The sequence below is a fragment of the Podarcis melisellensis genome (genome assembly GCF_964234715.1).
Source record: "Podarcis melisellensis genome assembly, chromosome: 15".
NCBI lineage: Eukaryota > Metazoa > Chordata > Lepidosauria > Squamata > Lacertidae > Podarcis > Podarcis melisellensis.
The window spans coordinates 25,689,827-25,707,943 of record NC_138532.1 but is presented as its reverse complement, the minus strand read 5'-3'; the positions used below and the strand labels follow the sequence as shown (position 1 = coordinate 25,707,943).

At 44.9% G+C, this 18,117-nt stretch overlaps 1 protein-coding gene across 5 annotated transcripts in view; it reads right to left on the bottom strand.

Annotated features, from left to right (window-relative positions):
• The window catches only part of LOC309357638 (opioid-binding protein/cell adhesion molecule homolog), a 720,946-nt gene that overhangs the window by 149,269 nt on the left and 553,560 nt on the right, over positions 1-18,117 (bottom strand). For all 5 annotated transcript variants that reach the window (XM_081889992.1, XM_081889991.1, XM_081889994.1 and 2 more), the window contains one exon: positions 11,682-11,914. In XM_081889992.1, the coding sequence (XP_081746118.1) occupies positions 11,682-11,914 (233 nt within the window). The remainder of the gene's footprint in view (positions 1-11,681; positions 11,915-18,117) is intronic.

Sequence of the window (18,117 nt, the reverse complement as noted above, 5' to 3'; positions counted from 1 at the left end):
GGCAGTCGGGAAAGCGGGGGAGGCAATAGCTCAGTGTTGCAGCGCATGCTTTGCATGTTGACGAGCCCAGACTCAGTCCCCAACGTCACCCCACCAAGGAGGTACAAAACCCAAAAGCTGCTTCCAAACAGAATATATCAGGGATACAGGATTGTAAGAAACGGCCTGGATCATATGGCAGAGGAAGCTCACATCCACACCTTACATTTAAAGCTCTCATGCCACTTTAAAAGTCATGGCTTTTCCCTGGAGGACCCCGGAAACTGGAGCTTGCTAGGGGTCTCCTAACAGCTCTCAGCACCCTTCACGAACTAAAGGTGCAAGGATTCTTTAGGTCAAAATTGGAGGCCAATGGCTGAGCAACCTGGCCTAGATGGACCTTTGGTATGACTGAACCTCAAACGTATATTGCTGACATTGCACAAGCACAGGATCTGAAGTTTGAAAATGCTCTGCTTCCCCATTGAAATCCCAAGTTACAAATTTGGCATGGTGTGTCTCCTACCATCCTACCTGAGCTTCTGGCTTTGGTGTAACGTTGGCAACCAAACAAGGTTGGACGTTGGACCCAATGCAGATATCAAGATAGAAGAAGATCTATTAAAAATAATAATTCTCGCAATCTCAACTGGTCCATTATTTTTACACCACATAACTGATTTTATGCCCTTCCAATTAGAGGCTGTTTAAATAATTAACTTTACTAATCCTAGAGGCATTTGGGTGGTTGCTACTGAAAACAATATGCTGGACTAGATGGAACAGAGTATTATCCAGTAAAGCAATTCTTACATTCTGTAGAGACATTTCTCCATTATTACTTGTCTTACTTTTCCGGCTTGGTCTAGGCACTAACTCAGAGCTGGGATTCAGAATCAATCTTGTCGCCAGCCTCTCTTGCCTTCATAGGAGGTAATTTTCTGTAGAACCTTTCCTTTGAAAGGTCCCCATGCCGCTTCCCCGGGCTTCATTTTAATGGTGCCAACTTTAATTGATTTTTCCCCCTGTTTATTTTTAATTCTCCCCGCCCCTCCACTTTGCGTGCTGCACAGCAGTCAGAGTGCAGTTTAATAAAACATTCTGATGCTCCCCAAACCCATTTCCCTCCTGCTACCACTTGCACAAACATCTAAGGAGCAGAGAACTTTAGAACATATATATAAAAAAAAGCAATTGGCATTGTGTGTTTGGTACTTTATTTAGTGTCATGGAGAGGGTTTTTGTTTTTTGCCCGTGTAAGCATTTCTTTTTCCTTTTAAAAGCTTTTTGATTCCTCCCGCCCCCTTACTCTCGTCTTCCTTTACTAATCCAGATGGCAACCAGTCTTAGGCTAAGCGATGTATTCTCAAAGGGTGGTTTACTGGAGCAAGAATCACCAATGGATATAGTAAAATGCAAAGCTTAGCCAGAAGGTCATTCTCAGGTGAAACATCTGCAAGGGATTTCACAGCAAGGTAACCTTCATTTAGATAAGGTGAGCAAGATTTATCAGGGATAGGGGGACATGCTTGCACCTCACATTTCACTGCTTTTAAACAGATACAGTTCTGGTTTTATAACTGAAGTACCCACCAAAAAGTAAGCAAGGACAGCATCACCTGTCATTGAATCTTAAGAAGTTTTTACTTCCTAAACCAGGGATGGAGAACTTGTTGCCCCCCAATTCCCATCAGTCCTAGTCAGCAGTCAACTGTCAGGAATAGGGATGGAAGAAGAATTCAATTCAGTTCACTTCTCATGGCAGACTTAGCTAATTTACAGTTCCCAAAACATTATGCAAACTGAAACAGAGCCACCTTTCAAAAATTGCACTGCTCTGAGTTTCGCAATGAAATTCTCCAGCCAAGTATTACGCTGGGAGATGGGGAATAAAGAGGAAAGGCCCCATAGGTGGGGTAAACTAGAGCCACTTTTTTAAAGTATAACCTAAGCAATCATGAATTTCAACAGCTGCATAAGGGGGAACCAACTCTGTGCAGGAAAATCCAAAACTATCATGCTCCTATACCTGCCAACTGGGTAATCTATACTACAGGGAGGAAGAGTTGGCATTAAACCCAACTCTTTCCCCTGGCCATGGAGGAGGAAGGTGTTCCTGGTTCATGCCCTCTCGTGGCTGCACAACTCCAAGTGAGGGGCACAGGCTAACCCTAAAAGTGATCCACACCCTGCCCCATAGATCACCCAGCCCAGTGTGCACATGTCTGGAATCACTAGTCACCTGAAAGGGCCTCACCATCTGAGTCCACCTCTTCACACACACACACACACACACACACACACAGACACACACACACACCTGCCAAGTTACAAAACCAAGGAAACCAATCTACTTATTCAGCTGACACCCATTCACAAAAGGGTTCCCCACCGCATGCCAATTGCAAAAGGAAACAAACTGTACTTGGTCCCAAATCTGGCAACCAGTTTAGACTCATATTGCCTACTGGGAGAGAGGGAGAGCTGGGTGTCACACTCTGAAGGGGGACAAGGAGGCAGGCAGCAAGACCTTGAAGATTCTCTGCCCACCCCTACCCTAAGCTGGCAAACCCAGCTCTGGGAAGGCCAATGTCCCATCTAGTCAAGCATCCTGTTCTCCAAGTAGCCTACCCAGTGGCAGAGGAACCCTCTCCGGCACCCGGGACAGGATGCCGAGAGGCGGGGCAAACTGCCTGATGGCGCATGTGCAGCAGCCCATATGGACACTTGTACAGGCAGCACGTGTGAGCGGCCGCCCATATGCATGCCACATGAGCGGTGCCCATACTAACTGCACATGTGCCCTCAGCCACTCTACAGCTGGGAGGAGGCAGCGGGCCATCTTGTCTACCCCCCCCCCCGAGTGGTGCCTGGGGTGGCCCGCCCCCTCTGCCCCCCTTCATACGCCCTTGAGCCTACCAGATGCCTGTGGGAAACCAGCGAGCAGGACTTGAGTGCTCTCCCACCCTACGGCTTCCAGGGACAAGTATTCAGAAGCATTGCTGCCTCTGAATTCCATTCATGGCTCTGCCACATGCCTTGCTAAATCAACACCCTGTGATAGGCAAAAGGGCCACTTCATTCTAATTGGGCTGATTGTGAGATTACAGCTGCTTTGGAATCATTAGAGCTGCTGAAGGCACTCAGTGCCACGTCCGCACCTTTTCCAGCTCTGCAGAAGCTGTTCCAGTTTAATTTCTGCAGGGACTGGATGCTGAGATATGTGAGAAATGAGAGAAGTAGGGAGGTGGGAAGAGAGGCAAAATCCTAGGTCAACTAATCCTTTATAAAGAAAACTCCCCCCCCCCCAATAAGAAGAGGATTAGGTGACTTATATTCTACTTTTATTAAATTAAATTATTGGGTTTTTTCCCCCATCCCTCTTTCTCATCTTCTCTCTTGTGCACACATCCACACACATACAGAAAAGGAGACCTGAAGCCATCAATCGTATCATGACAAAATAGCCACTGGATTAAAAAAAGCAAAAAAAAGAACAGCCTCCACCCTGGCACTCTGCCATCCTAGCTCTTATAAACCGTTGTTAACTGCTGTAATGAACCAATCCAGGAGACATATTAATAATGACATGAAGAGACACATTTATTGTTGATTGTTGAGTCCCTGGCAGATTTATCACAGGGTTTCTACCGGGGAAGGCTGGGCCCTGCAGTGGTGCAATTAAAAACAAATTGGATACAGGACAAAGAATCAATAATCTAACCAGGCAACTTTTAAGTTTTGCAAAATACAAATATAAATTAATTGACATGAACACGGCTGCTAACAGGTCATTAATGCCTCGCTTGCCAGCCAGTCGGAGTGCAAAATGTGTCCCATTAGCTTCATTAGCCTAAGCTACCACTAAGCATGGCTTTAAGTCATGTTTGTTGGTTTTTCCACCAAAAGCTATGCCTCCTGGAGTTATGCACATTGGACAGCATGTTCCAGCCTGGATATTTAACAGTGAAGGAGGTGGGGAGTGGAGGAACCACTCATTTTGACCAACATGATCTTCAGCATGTATTTATTTAAATGATCATAATCCCCAGCACAAGATGTACCTAACGCCGTAATTTGTAACTAAAGCTGAAGTGTGCCTGCCATTTCTTATCCATCTGGTTTTATTTATTTAAGTGCTTACTCGTTTTTCTATACGAAGCAGCCAACAAACTCCATCTATCCAGTGTAATACATGAAACTCATTAAAATATTAAAACCATTATCTTTCAGTAAAAGCCATGCAAAACAAATAACATCAAAAAGTAACAGGACCAAGAAGAGCAGCATCAGCAGATCAAAATGAATATACGGCAGTCAGTCGGATTAGGGAAGGGTCATAGCTCAGTGGTAGAGCTCTTGCCTTGCATGCAGAAGGTCCCAGGTTCAATCCCCAGCCTCTCCAGGTAGGGCTGAAAGAGAATCATGTGGGAAACTCACTGACAGTCAAAGTAGACAATGCTGAGGTAGGTGGACCAAGATTATGGCAGAATAAGGCAGCTTCTTGTACTTTATTGGGAAGGTAACGATTCCTGCCATAAAGGACCTGGAACAATACCTCCATGAGAAAAGTTATTTAGTTCAGAAAAAATAAAGAGGGGACATTTCCCTCTTCCTCTCAGAATAGTAAAACCCAAAGGGCTCATCCAATAAAGCTGAACATGGAAGTGAGAGAGAGAGAGCATAAATAGCAAGTCTTGGCATGGTCAGAGTTTAACTACTTTCCTGTTCCAGATCTGACATGGAACTGTGGAGGGCCTTGGGGTCTCAAATTTCAGTGGTGCCTGTGTGATAACAAAATTTGGGGGCCCCCGACCTTCCATTCTACATAATACAGTGGTACCTCGGGTTAAGACCTTAATTTGTTCTTGAGGTCCGTTCTTAAGATGAAACTGTTATTAATCTGAGGTACCACTTTAGCTAATGGGGCCTCCTGCTGCTACCGCCACGCGATTCCTGTTCTCATCCTGCAGCAAAGTTCTTAACCCGAGGTACTATTTCTGGGTTAGTAGAGTCTGTAACCTGAAGCGTCTGTAACCCGAGGTACCACTGTAGTTGAGGAAACCTTTGTGGCACCCTCAAAACTCCATGCTGAACAGGTCATGCTCCCCTAAATCTGTCTCTGCATGGAAGTAGTTCTATCCAGGTTGAAACAGGAGAACAAGTCCTAAGTGATGCTACAAAGACCAGCATGATCCCATCTGAATATCTTTGGATGGGGAAGAAGCCTTATCACTATCATGCCTCAGAAAATACTAGGTACTGTACAGAAGGAGTTAAAACCCAGCCTCCAAGTTGCTGAATGCTCCTGAGGAATCTTATCGCCTCCAGGTTTTTGCCAGGTTAGTTCTAATTGGGCAGAGTACTTAATAGAAATGCTAACTCAAAGGATTGGAAAGGGACCCTTTTAAAGAGAAAAGATAATCACATCAAGAGACTCCAAGCAGATAGTTCACATGCAAGTGAAAACTCTCAAGAGAACCACTACTGTTGTCGGGAGATGTATTTCAAGCCCGGGTGGAAGAAATGCACATCAGCAAGGAAGAGGGCTGCCCCTGTGTTATTGTTCCTGCACTTCATGAAGCTCGAGGGTTGTAGTCAGGAGGATACTGGTCCCTTGAGGCAAAAAAGTCTACAAGATCAGCATTCACTGTAATAAATAGATAAAGTCAAAGTGATTTATTGGCGGGAGTGCACCACAAACCCCAACTGTTATGTGATCTTCCACCACAGCTATGCAATTCACAGAGAGATGGATCAAAAGGGCACAAAAACACCCTGTGCTGGATCAGTCCAAAGCCCCTTCAATTCCAGCTACCTCTTCCCACAGTGGCCAACAGATGCCTAGCAGGAAATGGGTGCAGGTTCACTCTCCCCACTCATGTTCCCAAAACAACTGGTAGTCCGACAATGCTGGGGTAGATGGACCAAAGGTCTGACAGAATATGGCAGCTTGCTGTGTCTTAATTTTGAGAACGGTCACAGTTTAGCATGCATACAATAAGTGCCTGAAACCCCTTTGAACTATTGCCAATCAGCTTTGGCATCACTGAACTATGCGGACACTGAACTATATGGACCAATGGTCTTGCTGTGCATAGGTGCCAACACCCTGGGGCCCTGGGTGCCCAAGCACCCACAAAATTCCCCATGAAGGGGCCAGGCACCCACAAATTTTGGTGCTAGGACCATGCACGCTGCATGGCACCCACAGTCCTGGGCACCCATGGTCACGGGACCAAGCTTGCACTCTGGGGAAAGACAGATTGTTAGGGTTCGTCCACATTTCAGCTTGTTCTGTGCCTAGACAGCATGGGTCCGAGAGGTTTTCTGCTTGTCACATGTTTTCTATGTATGGGTTCAAATGGTTTTGCCTTTGCCCCACTGCTTTCCCCCAGTAAACCCTCTCTTTACTGATAAATTGGATCTGCAGAAAAACTGACTAGCATTTGCTCCAATTGCTAAACTGTGTGTTTCCCTGGGGGGAAAGCAGCCCTTATCCTTATCTAAGCTGTAGCTCAGTGGCTGGGCACATGTCTCATGTGTAGAAGGTCCCTGGTTCAATCCTTGGCATCTCCAGACAGGGCTAGGAAATACCCCCCCCCCAAATGAGAAAGAGCCACTGCCAGTCAGTGCAGACAATACTGAGCTATAGGGAACAATAGACTGACTCAGCATTAGGCAGATGCCTATGTTCCAATGGTGGCTAAACTAGGCTCCTCTGTATCATTCCTTTTTCTCAGTCTATGTGCAGTGTACCATTTTATTTTATTTTTGTATTGTAGAAAAGGCAGACTCCACTGATCACTGCACTCACAGTAACACTTTCTGGCTTTTGTAAGATGTTTGAGCATCTGATGTCTCTGTAAATTTCTCAGACTAGCTTCACGAGTCCAAAGCTGCGGGGGATTGTTAAGAGTCGCAATGGTGAGGATTTCATCTCACGATACTTAAACCAACCCCATTCTCCATGGCTAGTGAGAAGGACAAGGTAGTGGTGTTGCCTGGCCTTGCTAAGGTGGTCAAAGAACTGGGAGCTCTTGCCTAACCTGTTTGGACTGTGGATCAACCAGAGTGGTGTCTTTGAATGAGCATATATACAATAAACACAAAGCATATATACAAGAAGCAGTTTTCAAGCCTTCACAAAATCCTAAACATGAATTGGTAGTTGCCCATAGTCCCCTGCTAGATCTACGCTCAATTAACTAGATAAATGACCGTTATGGGTGGGGATATTTTTCTCCGATAACTATGGTAGATTACTGGCAAAAAAATAAAAAATCCAGAGAGACAATATATTTTTTCTGCTTTCCCCTAAAAGGAATGCAGATAAAGAGAAAACAAATTATTTTAATGTTTCTTTTTGTCTCTCTGTGTGTGGTAGAATTTCCCCCCTCTCTCTTCCTCTCTTTAAAAGGGGGAGGAAAAAAAGTTGAAGCACAGAATTTCTCCCCCCTTCAGATTTACTCATTGCAAAATCAATATCCATCAGCTGTTTGAAATTAAAGAAGAGGGTTAGGCCCCAGTTTTATACATGCGTTATTGTATTGCGAGAGCTTTCTACTCAGCCAGATAAATCTTCTTTAAGAGGATTAGGAAACTTTCATTATCTTTATCTAACCTGAACTAACACTAACTCTGAAAAATTAATCTATAGACTGGACAAAAGCCGATAGCTGTTGCTAAGAAGCCGGGGCCTCTGGAGTTACTTTCTAAATGAAGTGGGTGGAGGGACTTTAACGCCTAACTCTGCTTAGCAGTTGGAGACTGTGGGGGCTGGGAGTTGAGGGGGGGGCAGGGGAAGGAGAAAAAGAAACAAGACCTCCTCATGAGCTGAGCAGGTCACATTATTCCTTGTGAATAATTTATCCATCGGCTTTGGGCATATTTTTTCTCTATGAATCATTTATTTGTGAGGGAGAAAAAAAGTTCACCCTCCATTCCCCGGGTGCCAATTATTTATGCAACTCTAAGCATGGGGGAAGCACAGGTCTATCTACCCAATAGCAGGCTCCCAAAAGCAGCACTAACTTCCCCCCCACACACACACACCGCCAGGAAACCATTTGGATACGAATAACTAAAGATATCCAAGCACAGCTTCTCCCTTGTAAGGAGGAAACACGAGGTAAGGATTTCTCCAGTTCCATTTAGGGGCTTCTTGACAGAGAGATGCAATATGGGTAAAAATAGGTGCATGGGGAGGGGCGTTAAAGTGACAGGCTCCGCCTCCAACCTATGCCCAGAGATTGAACTGCATGTGGACAACTGGTGTACATACTGCTAGGTTGCCAGACTGCAAGGGTTGACCTAAAATCTTTGCCTCCTTGCCCCCCACTTTCCTTCTCACCTGCATCCTTGAATCTCCCAGAGGGCAAGAACGCAGGTGAGAAAGAAATACCCCCTTACTTCCGCTGGGAACTGCGAACACTGCCTTTAGCTTAGGTTACTTATCTTAATTTCCAGCTAACGACCTCTTTGCTCACTTGTTGTTGTTTTTATTTGAATGACATGCTTTTCAGCAACTCTGCTGTCGTGCTTAATGTGTCATGCTTAATGACATCACTGGGGCCACCCCTAGGTCTCAGGTTCAGGCCCTGGAATATCAGGGTCTGGGATGCTTTTGACTTGACCACCCTATGCACACATGTGTGCATGGAGGTATGTTTGCAGACTTGGAAACCCTGCAAAGGAAAGGCAATAATAACATGGAGAGCTCCTGGTGCACACACAATTGTACACATATGTGAGTTCTCTCTTCAGATGTTTAAATAAACAGATGGAGGTCAGAGCGGAACCTGAAACCACGATGTCATTCTTTCCCTCCTCCAAAGTGTGTTTGTTTTATCTCTTTCAAACCCTTCCTAAAATTCAGACTAATGGGTGGAATTTCCAAACTAAGGCACTGTGAGAACGAGAGAGAAAATATGCATGCCTACTAAGTTCACATAATTTATGCAGGCAGCAGAATTCAATCTATGCAAGTTGCAGAATTTTTCTCAGCATGGAATTTAGATTGCCTGAACCCAGTTGTTGCTGTTGTTGTTTTTAAATGGTGTGGAATGTGAGCAGCTTCTTCTGTTTTGGGGGTTTAACTCAGAACTGTTGAACATATTCCATATCATTGCCGTCGTCATCCCATAGGCACAGCAGCAAAAGCCATTCTGAGCCTTCCTTGTGGGATCAAACAATCCCTTTCAGTCGAACTTCCTCAAAAAACGGGGACATGCTCTGGGCTTCCTCCTCCTGTTGATGTGCCACTTGATGTAGAAGCTCCGAGATGCTTCTGTCGGGAAAGGCCTGGGTACTCCCCTTTCTCTCCTCAACAGCTCGCGTTACGCAAAGGCAGCTCACTCGCAGCAATTCCCCCTTGAAGTTCTCTGCCAAAAGCCCTTTATGGCCTGCAATGACTTTGACATACTTACACAATCTGTCTTCTCTCCTCCAGAAAGTGATAGCCTTGTTCTGTTTGAGTCTTCCTGTACAGTACCTGACAGTTCTTTTATTTTGGCACTGTATTTTCCCCAAAGAAGATAATTCCGCTGTCAAGGCCACTAAGGTGGCTCTGCGGCATCCCTCTCCATATTTAGAGATCTCTCTGTTCCTTTGGAACTTGAGCTCTTATACCAGGCAGGAAAGGAAGACTGTTTTTGTTTTATTTTTTTTAAAAAAACACATTTTCAGCACCCAAAGTATTTCCAAAATATGCACCAGCTAACCCCTACAGTCTCATTGCAACATGATTTTAAGAGATGTTTTCAGTATGATGGGAGGGGAGGAGAGAGAGAAATATGTATCTTAAACTAATTTGCTTAAGCACATGTGCTTGAGGTTTGCCTGTCACAGTACTGGCTCAGACAAAGACTCTAGGGAAGAAGGAAAAGGTGTCCTGGCAGATTTTTATTTTTTTAAAGGATCTATCTACATCTCAGTCAGGAGAAAGGGAGAAAACGTGTCTCTGTATTCACAACTCAATAAAATATAGGCAGACACTAGAAAAGACAGCTTGTGAAATGCAAGCATAGCTATTTTCTTAGCTCCCACTAGAGATATTGTCCCTTACATTCCAAGGGTTATTAAAGAAGTGGGGGTGCTACAGCATATCTCCTTATGTTGCTGGAGTGCTTCCTGCAGCAAGAAAATCTTACTTTGCAATCCTAACCATGTCTACTCAGGAGTAAGCCCCAACGGAGTTCAATAGTGCCTATTCCAAGGCAAGTGAGGCTAGGACCGCCGCCTTTTCAATAACATGTTTATTTTTACCCAGCTTCCCACAATTACTCGCCTAACGTGGCAAGCAAGAATAAAAGAACAAATTATATTAGTGCTACCCAAAGCACACAGTAGACCTCATCTGTGTTTCAGAAACGTGTTGGCATATTCCCTCTTCTCTCACCCCCACACAACTGTTATGCTACAACATGGTTAAAAAAAATAAAAATTATATTATTCTGGAATACAGCAATGTGACTCGTATATTGACATGCCCAGTGACATCTGATGCCCATTGGGACTGCTAAGGTGTAAGGCAGGGAGGTCAACAGTAGGTGGCACCAGAGGCAATGAGAGGCAGAGCCAATGACAGAGTGAAGTCATTTTACACCCATCCCTATCTTTCTCCCTGCTGAGTTCTACGAGGACAACCCTGAAACTAAGGAAACGAAAGCAGAGGCAGGTGAGCTTGGAAGAATCCAGACCAAAGTTGGTGGGGCAGTGTCCTGTTTGCCCTCATGGACCAGCCTCCACTGGGCAAGCCAATGCAAATATTTAGAGCTGGGCCACCAATGACACATCTGGGTTCTTTCAATGAAACTGTACAGACATGAACATGCTATTAGTCTTCAACAGTAGTAGGAGATTTAGAGAGTTGGGGCTGCTGCTCACTTGACCTCTGTTTAGTTGCACCACTGCTGCTTACCAGAAGGTAGAGGGGCAAGGCAGGGGCAATGTGGATGTGGTGCAAATGCACAGAAAGAGCTGATCCAGCATGCTTGCTGGGGTGTTCGCACCGCATCAGCTATGGCCATCATGCTCCTTTGTTCACTCCTGGAATTCAACTCTTATTCATGGAAATTAATAGATCTAACCTAGGCTGCATTCAAATGGCAATTGATTCCACTTCCTGACAAATATTGTTCACATTATATTTGGGCTTTCACATGATGTAACATCCCCTTCTGAAAAAGCAGTGGAATATAATGCATGTTTAGCACTCATTTCTGTATTATTTGGGAAACCGTGAAAGTAAAGTGATGATATCTGGTGTGGTATACCAGCATACAGTTCTTTCCTGTCATTTTCAATGGGGAACAGAAGCACACGTATGCAAAAGGGGTGGGGAAATAGAGACACTGTCCAATGACGTTTGTTATTGTGCAGAAACCTACAGTTGCACAACAGGTACTGCAGTGTGAAAGGAACATCAGAAAACAGGGCAGAAGCCCTAGCATTATGTTCAGGAAAATTAATGCATTATTCCCCACATCTGAATGCGCCCCAAGACAGCAGACATCACTCATTTCCAAATGACAATGTACAAGATGAGATCCAGAAGCTCTGCTACTGAGCAACAAGACAATCAGAACGAGCTCTGAGTTTCCTAACTCCCCAAGCATTATCAGCAACAGCATCCATTTGAAGCCTAGGAAACTGCCCACATAAAAACGTCTTTCTTCTTAGGCATCTTTGCCAAATCTTACCTTGCACAATAAGATGGACTCGTGATGTCTTTGGATGATTGTCTGTTTGTACGGAGCAGGTGTAAGGTCCTTCGTCATATATGTCCACATTATGGATCTTGATACTGTACTGGGTTTTGGTGTTCGTGAGGATAACCACCCGATCATCTATTGACCACTTATCATTTCCAGCATAAAGGATAGTGCTGCGGTTCAACCAAGCTACTCGCGTCACCCTGTCATCCACAGTACACCTGGAAAGGGAGGAAGAGGAAAAAGGAATGAGAAGGGCATTGCTAACACCAAGTTAAGAGCATCCCTGAGAGTAGGGATGGGTGGATCTGTCCATTCCTATTTCTCTAATTTTTTTCCAGTCTGAGGTTTGGTTCATCCTATTTATGCAGAATTGTGATTTTGCTAAGCAACTTTGCATGAAATTTGTATACACTTCCATGCACATACAATTTTAAAATGAAAGTTTGGCTTGTATATGAAAGTTTGCATTTTTGTTATCTTTACAGATATATGTATTTTTCATGCACTCTTTGCTATTATATACATTTCTGTTCACATTCTATACATGGAAAACTCCATCGCAAAATTCAGAGAAGTGTGAATGCTGAAGAAGATCAGGCTTTCAGTTTGTGTATTTGTTTTGGAAGTGTGGATTTCACACTAAAATGGGACCTGAATTAATTTCTCCCACATTTTCCAAAGCCCTGAGCAATCAGGTGACGCCCAGACCTTGTCTGACCTGGAGAGGGATGGAGTTCCAACCACCTGGCAAGTCCATGGAAAGAGAAAATGCACTCAGGACCATTCTCAATGGTTACCTTTCCTGCACAGTTTACAATCTAGATCATGCAAAGGTTCTAAGTTGCATGGGAGGTCTATGCTAGTGGAGCAGGCTGTCCACCGTATAAGTTACTGTTTCATTATATATGAAATTATATAATGAATGGCATGGAGAAAGTGGATAGGAAGTAGTTTTTCTCCCTCTCTCACAACACTAGAACTTGTGGACAACCAATTAAGCTGAATGTTGGAAGATTCTGGACAGAGAAATAAAAATAATTCTTCACACTGCATATAATTCAACTATGCAACTCATTTCAATAGGAGGCAGTGATGGCCATGAACTTGGTTGGCTTTAAAAGAGGACTGGAAAAATTCACGGAGAAGGCTATTAATTGCTAGTAGCCATAATGGCTATGCTACGGTCGCCTTATTTTGAAGAGCAAAAAAAGGGATATCCTGAGCTGCTGCCAGCCTGAGTCAGGGAAAGAGGGCATGGGTGTGCAGGGCTTGCACCGTTCCCACGTGCCTCTTTCTCCGGCCCGGCCCGGGCTGGCAGTGGCTGTGGCATGCAAAGCAGCCTGAGCAGAGCCCCCCAAACCTGGACATTTCCTTTAAAATGTAAAAATTCACCCAGATGGGCATGTTGACCCCCCAAAGAGGGCATGTCCGTGTTTTCCCAGACGTAGGGCAACCCTAGACTATCTGCCACTTTATGCCTCTGAGTATCATCTGCTGGGAAACAAAGGTGAGCAGAGTGTTGTTTTGCTCACGTCCCGCTTACAGGCTTCGCACAGGCATATGGCCAGCCACTGTGAGAACAGGGTGGCGAACTAAATGGGGCCGTTATCTAATCCCTTATGTTCTGAATGTGTAGAGTGTGATGGAGCTGAGTGATGGAAAATACAGAAGAGGGGCAGGTCAACGAGTATGTTTGCCATTCTCATGTGATTCTAACCATATAGGAGACAGGTGAATACTTGAACCAAACCGCTGTGTTAGACTATTGCATCACCAAACCATGCAGCAGCACCAATAAAAGCACACTCCCAGGCTTTCATAACAGCAATGGCTAGACAGAAGGTGGATGCATCTGACCATTAATCAGGTATTATCAGCTGCATATTGTGAGGTCCTTCATGTAGCTTCTTGGTCATCCATTGGAACCTCCATTCACTCACACTCTAAGCCCAGGATTACTTCCGCCAAGGAGAAATGGTGGTTTAAACACGGTTAAGGGGCTACAGACAATAACATTACAGTGTGATCAAAGTCACCTCCTTGTAATTGGAGACCGCATGGCTAGCCACTGTCTGAATCCATGCAGGGAAGAAGAAGTACGGGAGAGCAGGTGTTCGCTGCTCCACAAAAGACTTTGGACAACCATAGAGGACCATTTTGACTATTCATTGCCGTCATGCTCTGCACTTTGCTGCTCCCCCACCACTTAATATTGCAGAGCTTTAAGAAGTACATTTTCAGAGCGGTTAGTTACACTTGGCAAAGAACAAAGCCAAAAAAGGAGGCGGGGAGGGAGAAAAAGACAAGAAAGGAAAGGAGAGGGTGAGGATTTAGAATGTTCCTCAAGCACACATACCACTTTAATTCCATTTGATAGAAATGCCGGGTTTATTTACCCGTAAGCTTGGCAGCAGCACCCACAGAAAAAGAATGACGGCAACAGCCACAGCAAATTCCCTGTCCATTAGGTAGAATAAAAGGCATCTCAATGGCCTGCTAGCATCTGCCAAGGGTTGTGTGCAGTGCAGCCTCCGCTACAAAGCTATGCTGAGATAGAGAAGCGGTGTGGAGAAGATGTAAAATAATATGCACAATTGCCATATTATATTTCAATGGTATAATTTTTCTGTACATAAAAGTGTATACCCCAATATGCCAATACTGCATCATAACCCAACCCCCCAAGCTATGGGTTGTTCCCCAATACAGTGCCAGGTAACTCACTTCATTTGCGCAAGGATTTATGATTGTGCAATGGAACTCTGCAGTATCCTCCAAGTCTGTTGTGGGGTTCCCACAACCCCCCAGTACAGATTTGGAGAGGGTGTGAGGCGTGCATAGGAGGGTGAGAGCGGGGGGAGTTTGTGCCACAAACAAAAAATACTTGCACTAACGGAATGAGTGCTCTGGATATAGCCTTATGGCTTCCAGGCCCAGTTATTCATGGATGTATTCAATGATGCACTTCTTTTGCCCCACTACTGCCCCCCCCCCAAAAAAACCCCTCCACTTTCTTCTGGACAACTCTGTAAACAATTACAGAGACAAATCTTTTTATTAGTAATTCTTCTGTTAACTGGAAAACCTCAAGCAACAGCTTCTGATGGGCTCGATCCAGTGCTGGATATGATGTAACACTACAGCAGTAATAGGAAACAATTTTAAGCCTAAGGGCCAAAGACCTTCATGGTCAACTTTCTGAACTGTGGGTGGGGCCAAAGCACAGGCTAATTCGGCCCTCCAGATGTTTTGGGACTACAACCCCCCATCACCCCTAGCTAACAGGACCAGTGGTCAGGGATGATGGGAATTGTAGTCCCCAAACATCTGGAGGGCCGAGGTTGCCTATGCCTGCACAAGACGGATGTGGCCTTTGCACAATAGGCTATATTCCAGCCTTGCAAAAGTCAGAGGTTTCTGTAAACCCACATCTGTCCCTGCTCCATTCAGGAAAGCTAGAGACATAATCACAGCTGAAGAACGCATTCCAGCTAAGGAAAGTCAAATGAGGAAGATAGGGAGGGTGGCCTAGATAGAGTAGTATAGAGAAGCACCCTCAATGAGTTGTGGCATTTCCATGGCTGTACAATACAACATCAGGTAAAGAGCACATTGAGATGGGTAAGTGGTGTAGTGGTGTGAAGGAAATATAAATATATGCATAGTATTACATAGCAGCGAAATAAATAACCTACATGTAAAAGCAGATATCTTGGCTAAAACTGTGTTGGTGTTGTTTTAATAGACAGTTATATTTCAGTCTCAGCTGCACATTCCACTTAAACATTTTACACGCACACACCAAAAGAAAACTTCTTTCAAGGCAACCTCACAAACAGTTCCAGACACAGTGAATAGGTTGCTACCAGCCTTCGTATAAGCAAGGCCAAAACAGAGTAATGGCTTGCAACTGACTCAATCTTTTGCTAGCTATGATGTCTTACCACAGCAACTAATCAACCCTTTCCTGTATCATCATCATCTTCAATTTATTATCATTAATTTGTGAATTGCCTTCTAAACCTCAAGGCAATTCACATGTAAGATATTTAAAAGCACAAAAGCAGAAAACACAATTAAAACAAGACTAAAAACCTAACAAGTGGACTCCCATTTATCCACCTGGGAAAGCCTGTCAGAACAAAAACATCTTGAATTGTTTCCAGAAAGTACAGATTGTGGGTGCCTGTTGTATCTCTGCAGGGCTGCTAGCTATTCCACAGGACAGGAGCAGCTACACTAAAAGCCCTGCTCTGAATTCCTTCAGGTTGGGTTCCTGAGATCTTTGGCATTCACACAGCAAACTCTGCTGAAGACCACAGCAATCTACTGGGTATATACATCTGTAATAAGTAAGTGGTTCAGTTGACAGGTGTGCTCAGTTCCTCTATGGGCCGGCATCACCATTCCTGTGGCCACAAGCGGCTCACCAGCTTCTTAGAGGTCTAAGAAGTTCTGAGTGACAGAGCTAGCTAAACTCAGGCCTGACCCTACAATGAGACAAGCAACTGCCTCAGGCGGCAGATGCCAAGGTGCAGGAAGTGGTCAGAGCTGTGGGTGCCCTGTACCCACTACACTAGCCTGCTGCCCTCTAGTGCAGTGGCAGACACTATTCTTTCATCAGTATAGCAGTAAGATTCAACTAGCAGTCCAATTGGCTTGGGGAAGGGCACCATATTGTCCCTCAAGCAGCAAAATGCCTTGAGCCGGCCCTGGCTAAACCCCACAGCAACTCCCTGCAAAGGAAACATGATAGTCCATCATTGCTTCCCTCTCCCCATTGTAGGCCCAGCCGCTCACTTTCCACTTGGCAATTTCTTCCTCTGTTCCACCATGCAGAGTTTTCGGTACTGCTCGTTCCACTCTCTGGCAGCCCACTTCCTATCCATCTTCATCGTGACTTGCGACTGCAGCAGCCCTGCTGTTCTGACGCTGGAGCCCTCCCTTTATTCAAATTAACTGTGGGAGAGCTAAGCGCAGCCTAGTTAAGTTGGGCCCTAAGGGGATTGCAGTCTAGTGGACTATTACTCCTGTCTCAGTTCATTATAATGAATAATAAAGAGATACTTACACACGTTTTTGGTAAATTATTCATTGCATGGACTGGAAAAAATCAGGGCAGTAATATGTAAAACAGACAACTTGCATGTCTGTGTTCATATAAATATCTAGCATAAAGCCCTTCAAGGAACTCGGTGGTCTCCTCATTAAAGATGAAGTACAAGGATCACGGTTTGAAGAGACAATCAGGATGCCTTCATGCTGTCTTTGTGCAGTGGGTGGAAAGGAGGAAAAAAAGGAAACTCTGATGTGTAAATTCTGACTTTGTGCAAGGCCAAATGGTTTCTCTTTCTTCCTTTTTCCCCTCATTCTGAGCCTTTACTTATTTATTTATTTGGTATTTATGTATAGATTCAACTGCTACAAACAGGGCTGTCTGCCCCTTCTCACAGAAGACAAAAAATAAAATAAAATCCAATCCAAAATCTGCTGCCCTCCCTGCCGCCAAATAAAAGAGTCAGATTATGTGACTTTTCTGCACAGAGAACATTTGTGTCATGTCCCCCCCTCCCCCCGCGGCATAATTTACTCCACAATAGTTATTCTTTATTTATTGACTGCATATATATCCCCCTCTTTTTATGCTTCAAAGTTATATGAAGATTCCGTCTTCCTAGAAGTAGCTTAGGGTGTTTCTCAGTTTGTGACTTATTTTGTTTGCCCAGGCAGGCAAATAATGTGACCCATGAGAGCAGCAAATTAACCAGAGTGTACAACTGTGATGGAATAAAATTAGGACAAATCTTTATTGACAGCAGCAGGCAGGGCAAAGGTTGGCATGGCATTGGATCCTAGGATCAGTTCATCATTCCACAAGTGCCACGTTGATGGAATGGATCTGCTGGGTTTGGATTGCTCCAAACCTGTATGACGGGAGTCTACCAGTGTTGAACCTTGCCATGGTATAAGCCAAACACGCAAGGTCTCCCTGAGGGAGCAGGGTGCAGATTGCGTGGACAGGCGGAGTCCCCAGATCCTGCGCGGTCCCCCCGTCATGTGGAATAACGACTCAAGACAACGTGCTATGGGATTAATTTGGCCACAACTTTATTAAATTTCAAATGTGGGTAGACCTTGGCTCAGGCATTGGGCGTTCTCCCTCCCCAGTCCCCAGCCGGGGACCTAGGGAGCATCAGGGTTATCCAGTGTGTGTGGGGGGGGATGGGCCGGCTCTGGAGAACATATGTTCAAGCAGAGATAGCCGCCCCCGTAACGCCGCCGCCGCAGGGGAGAGCAATGACGACCTTCCGGCGTACGGTCAAAGCCTCCCTTCAGAAACCCCTTTAACGGGGAACCCTGGTATCGCCGCCGCAAAGAGGAAGATGGACAAAAGGATTCCGCCCAAGGCCTGATACTGCCA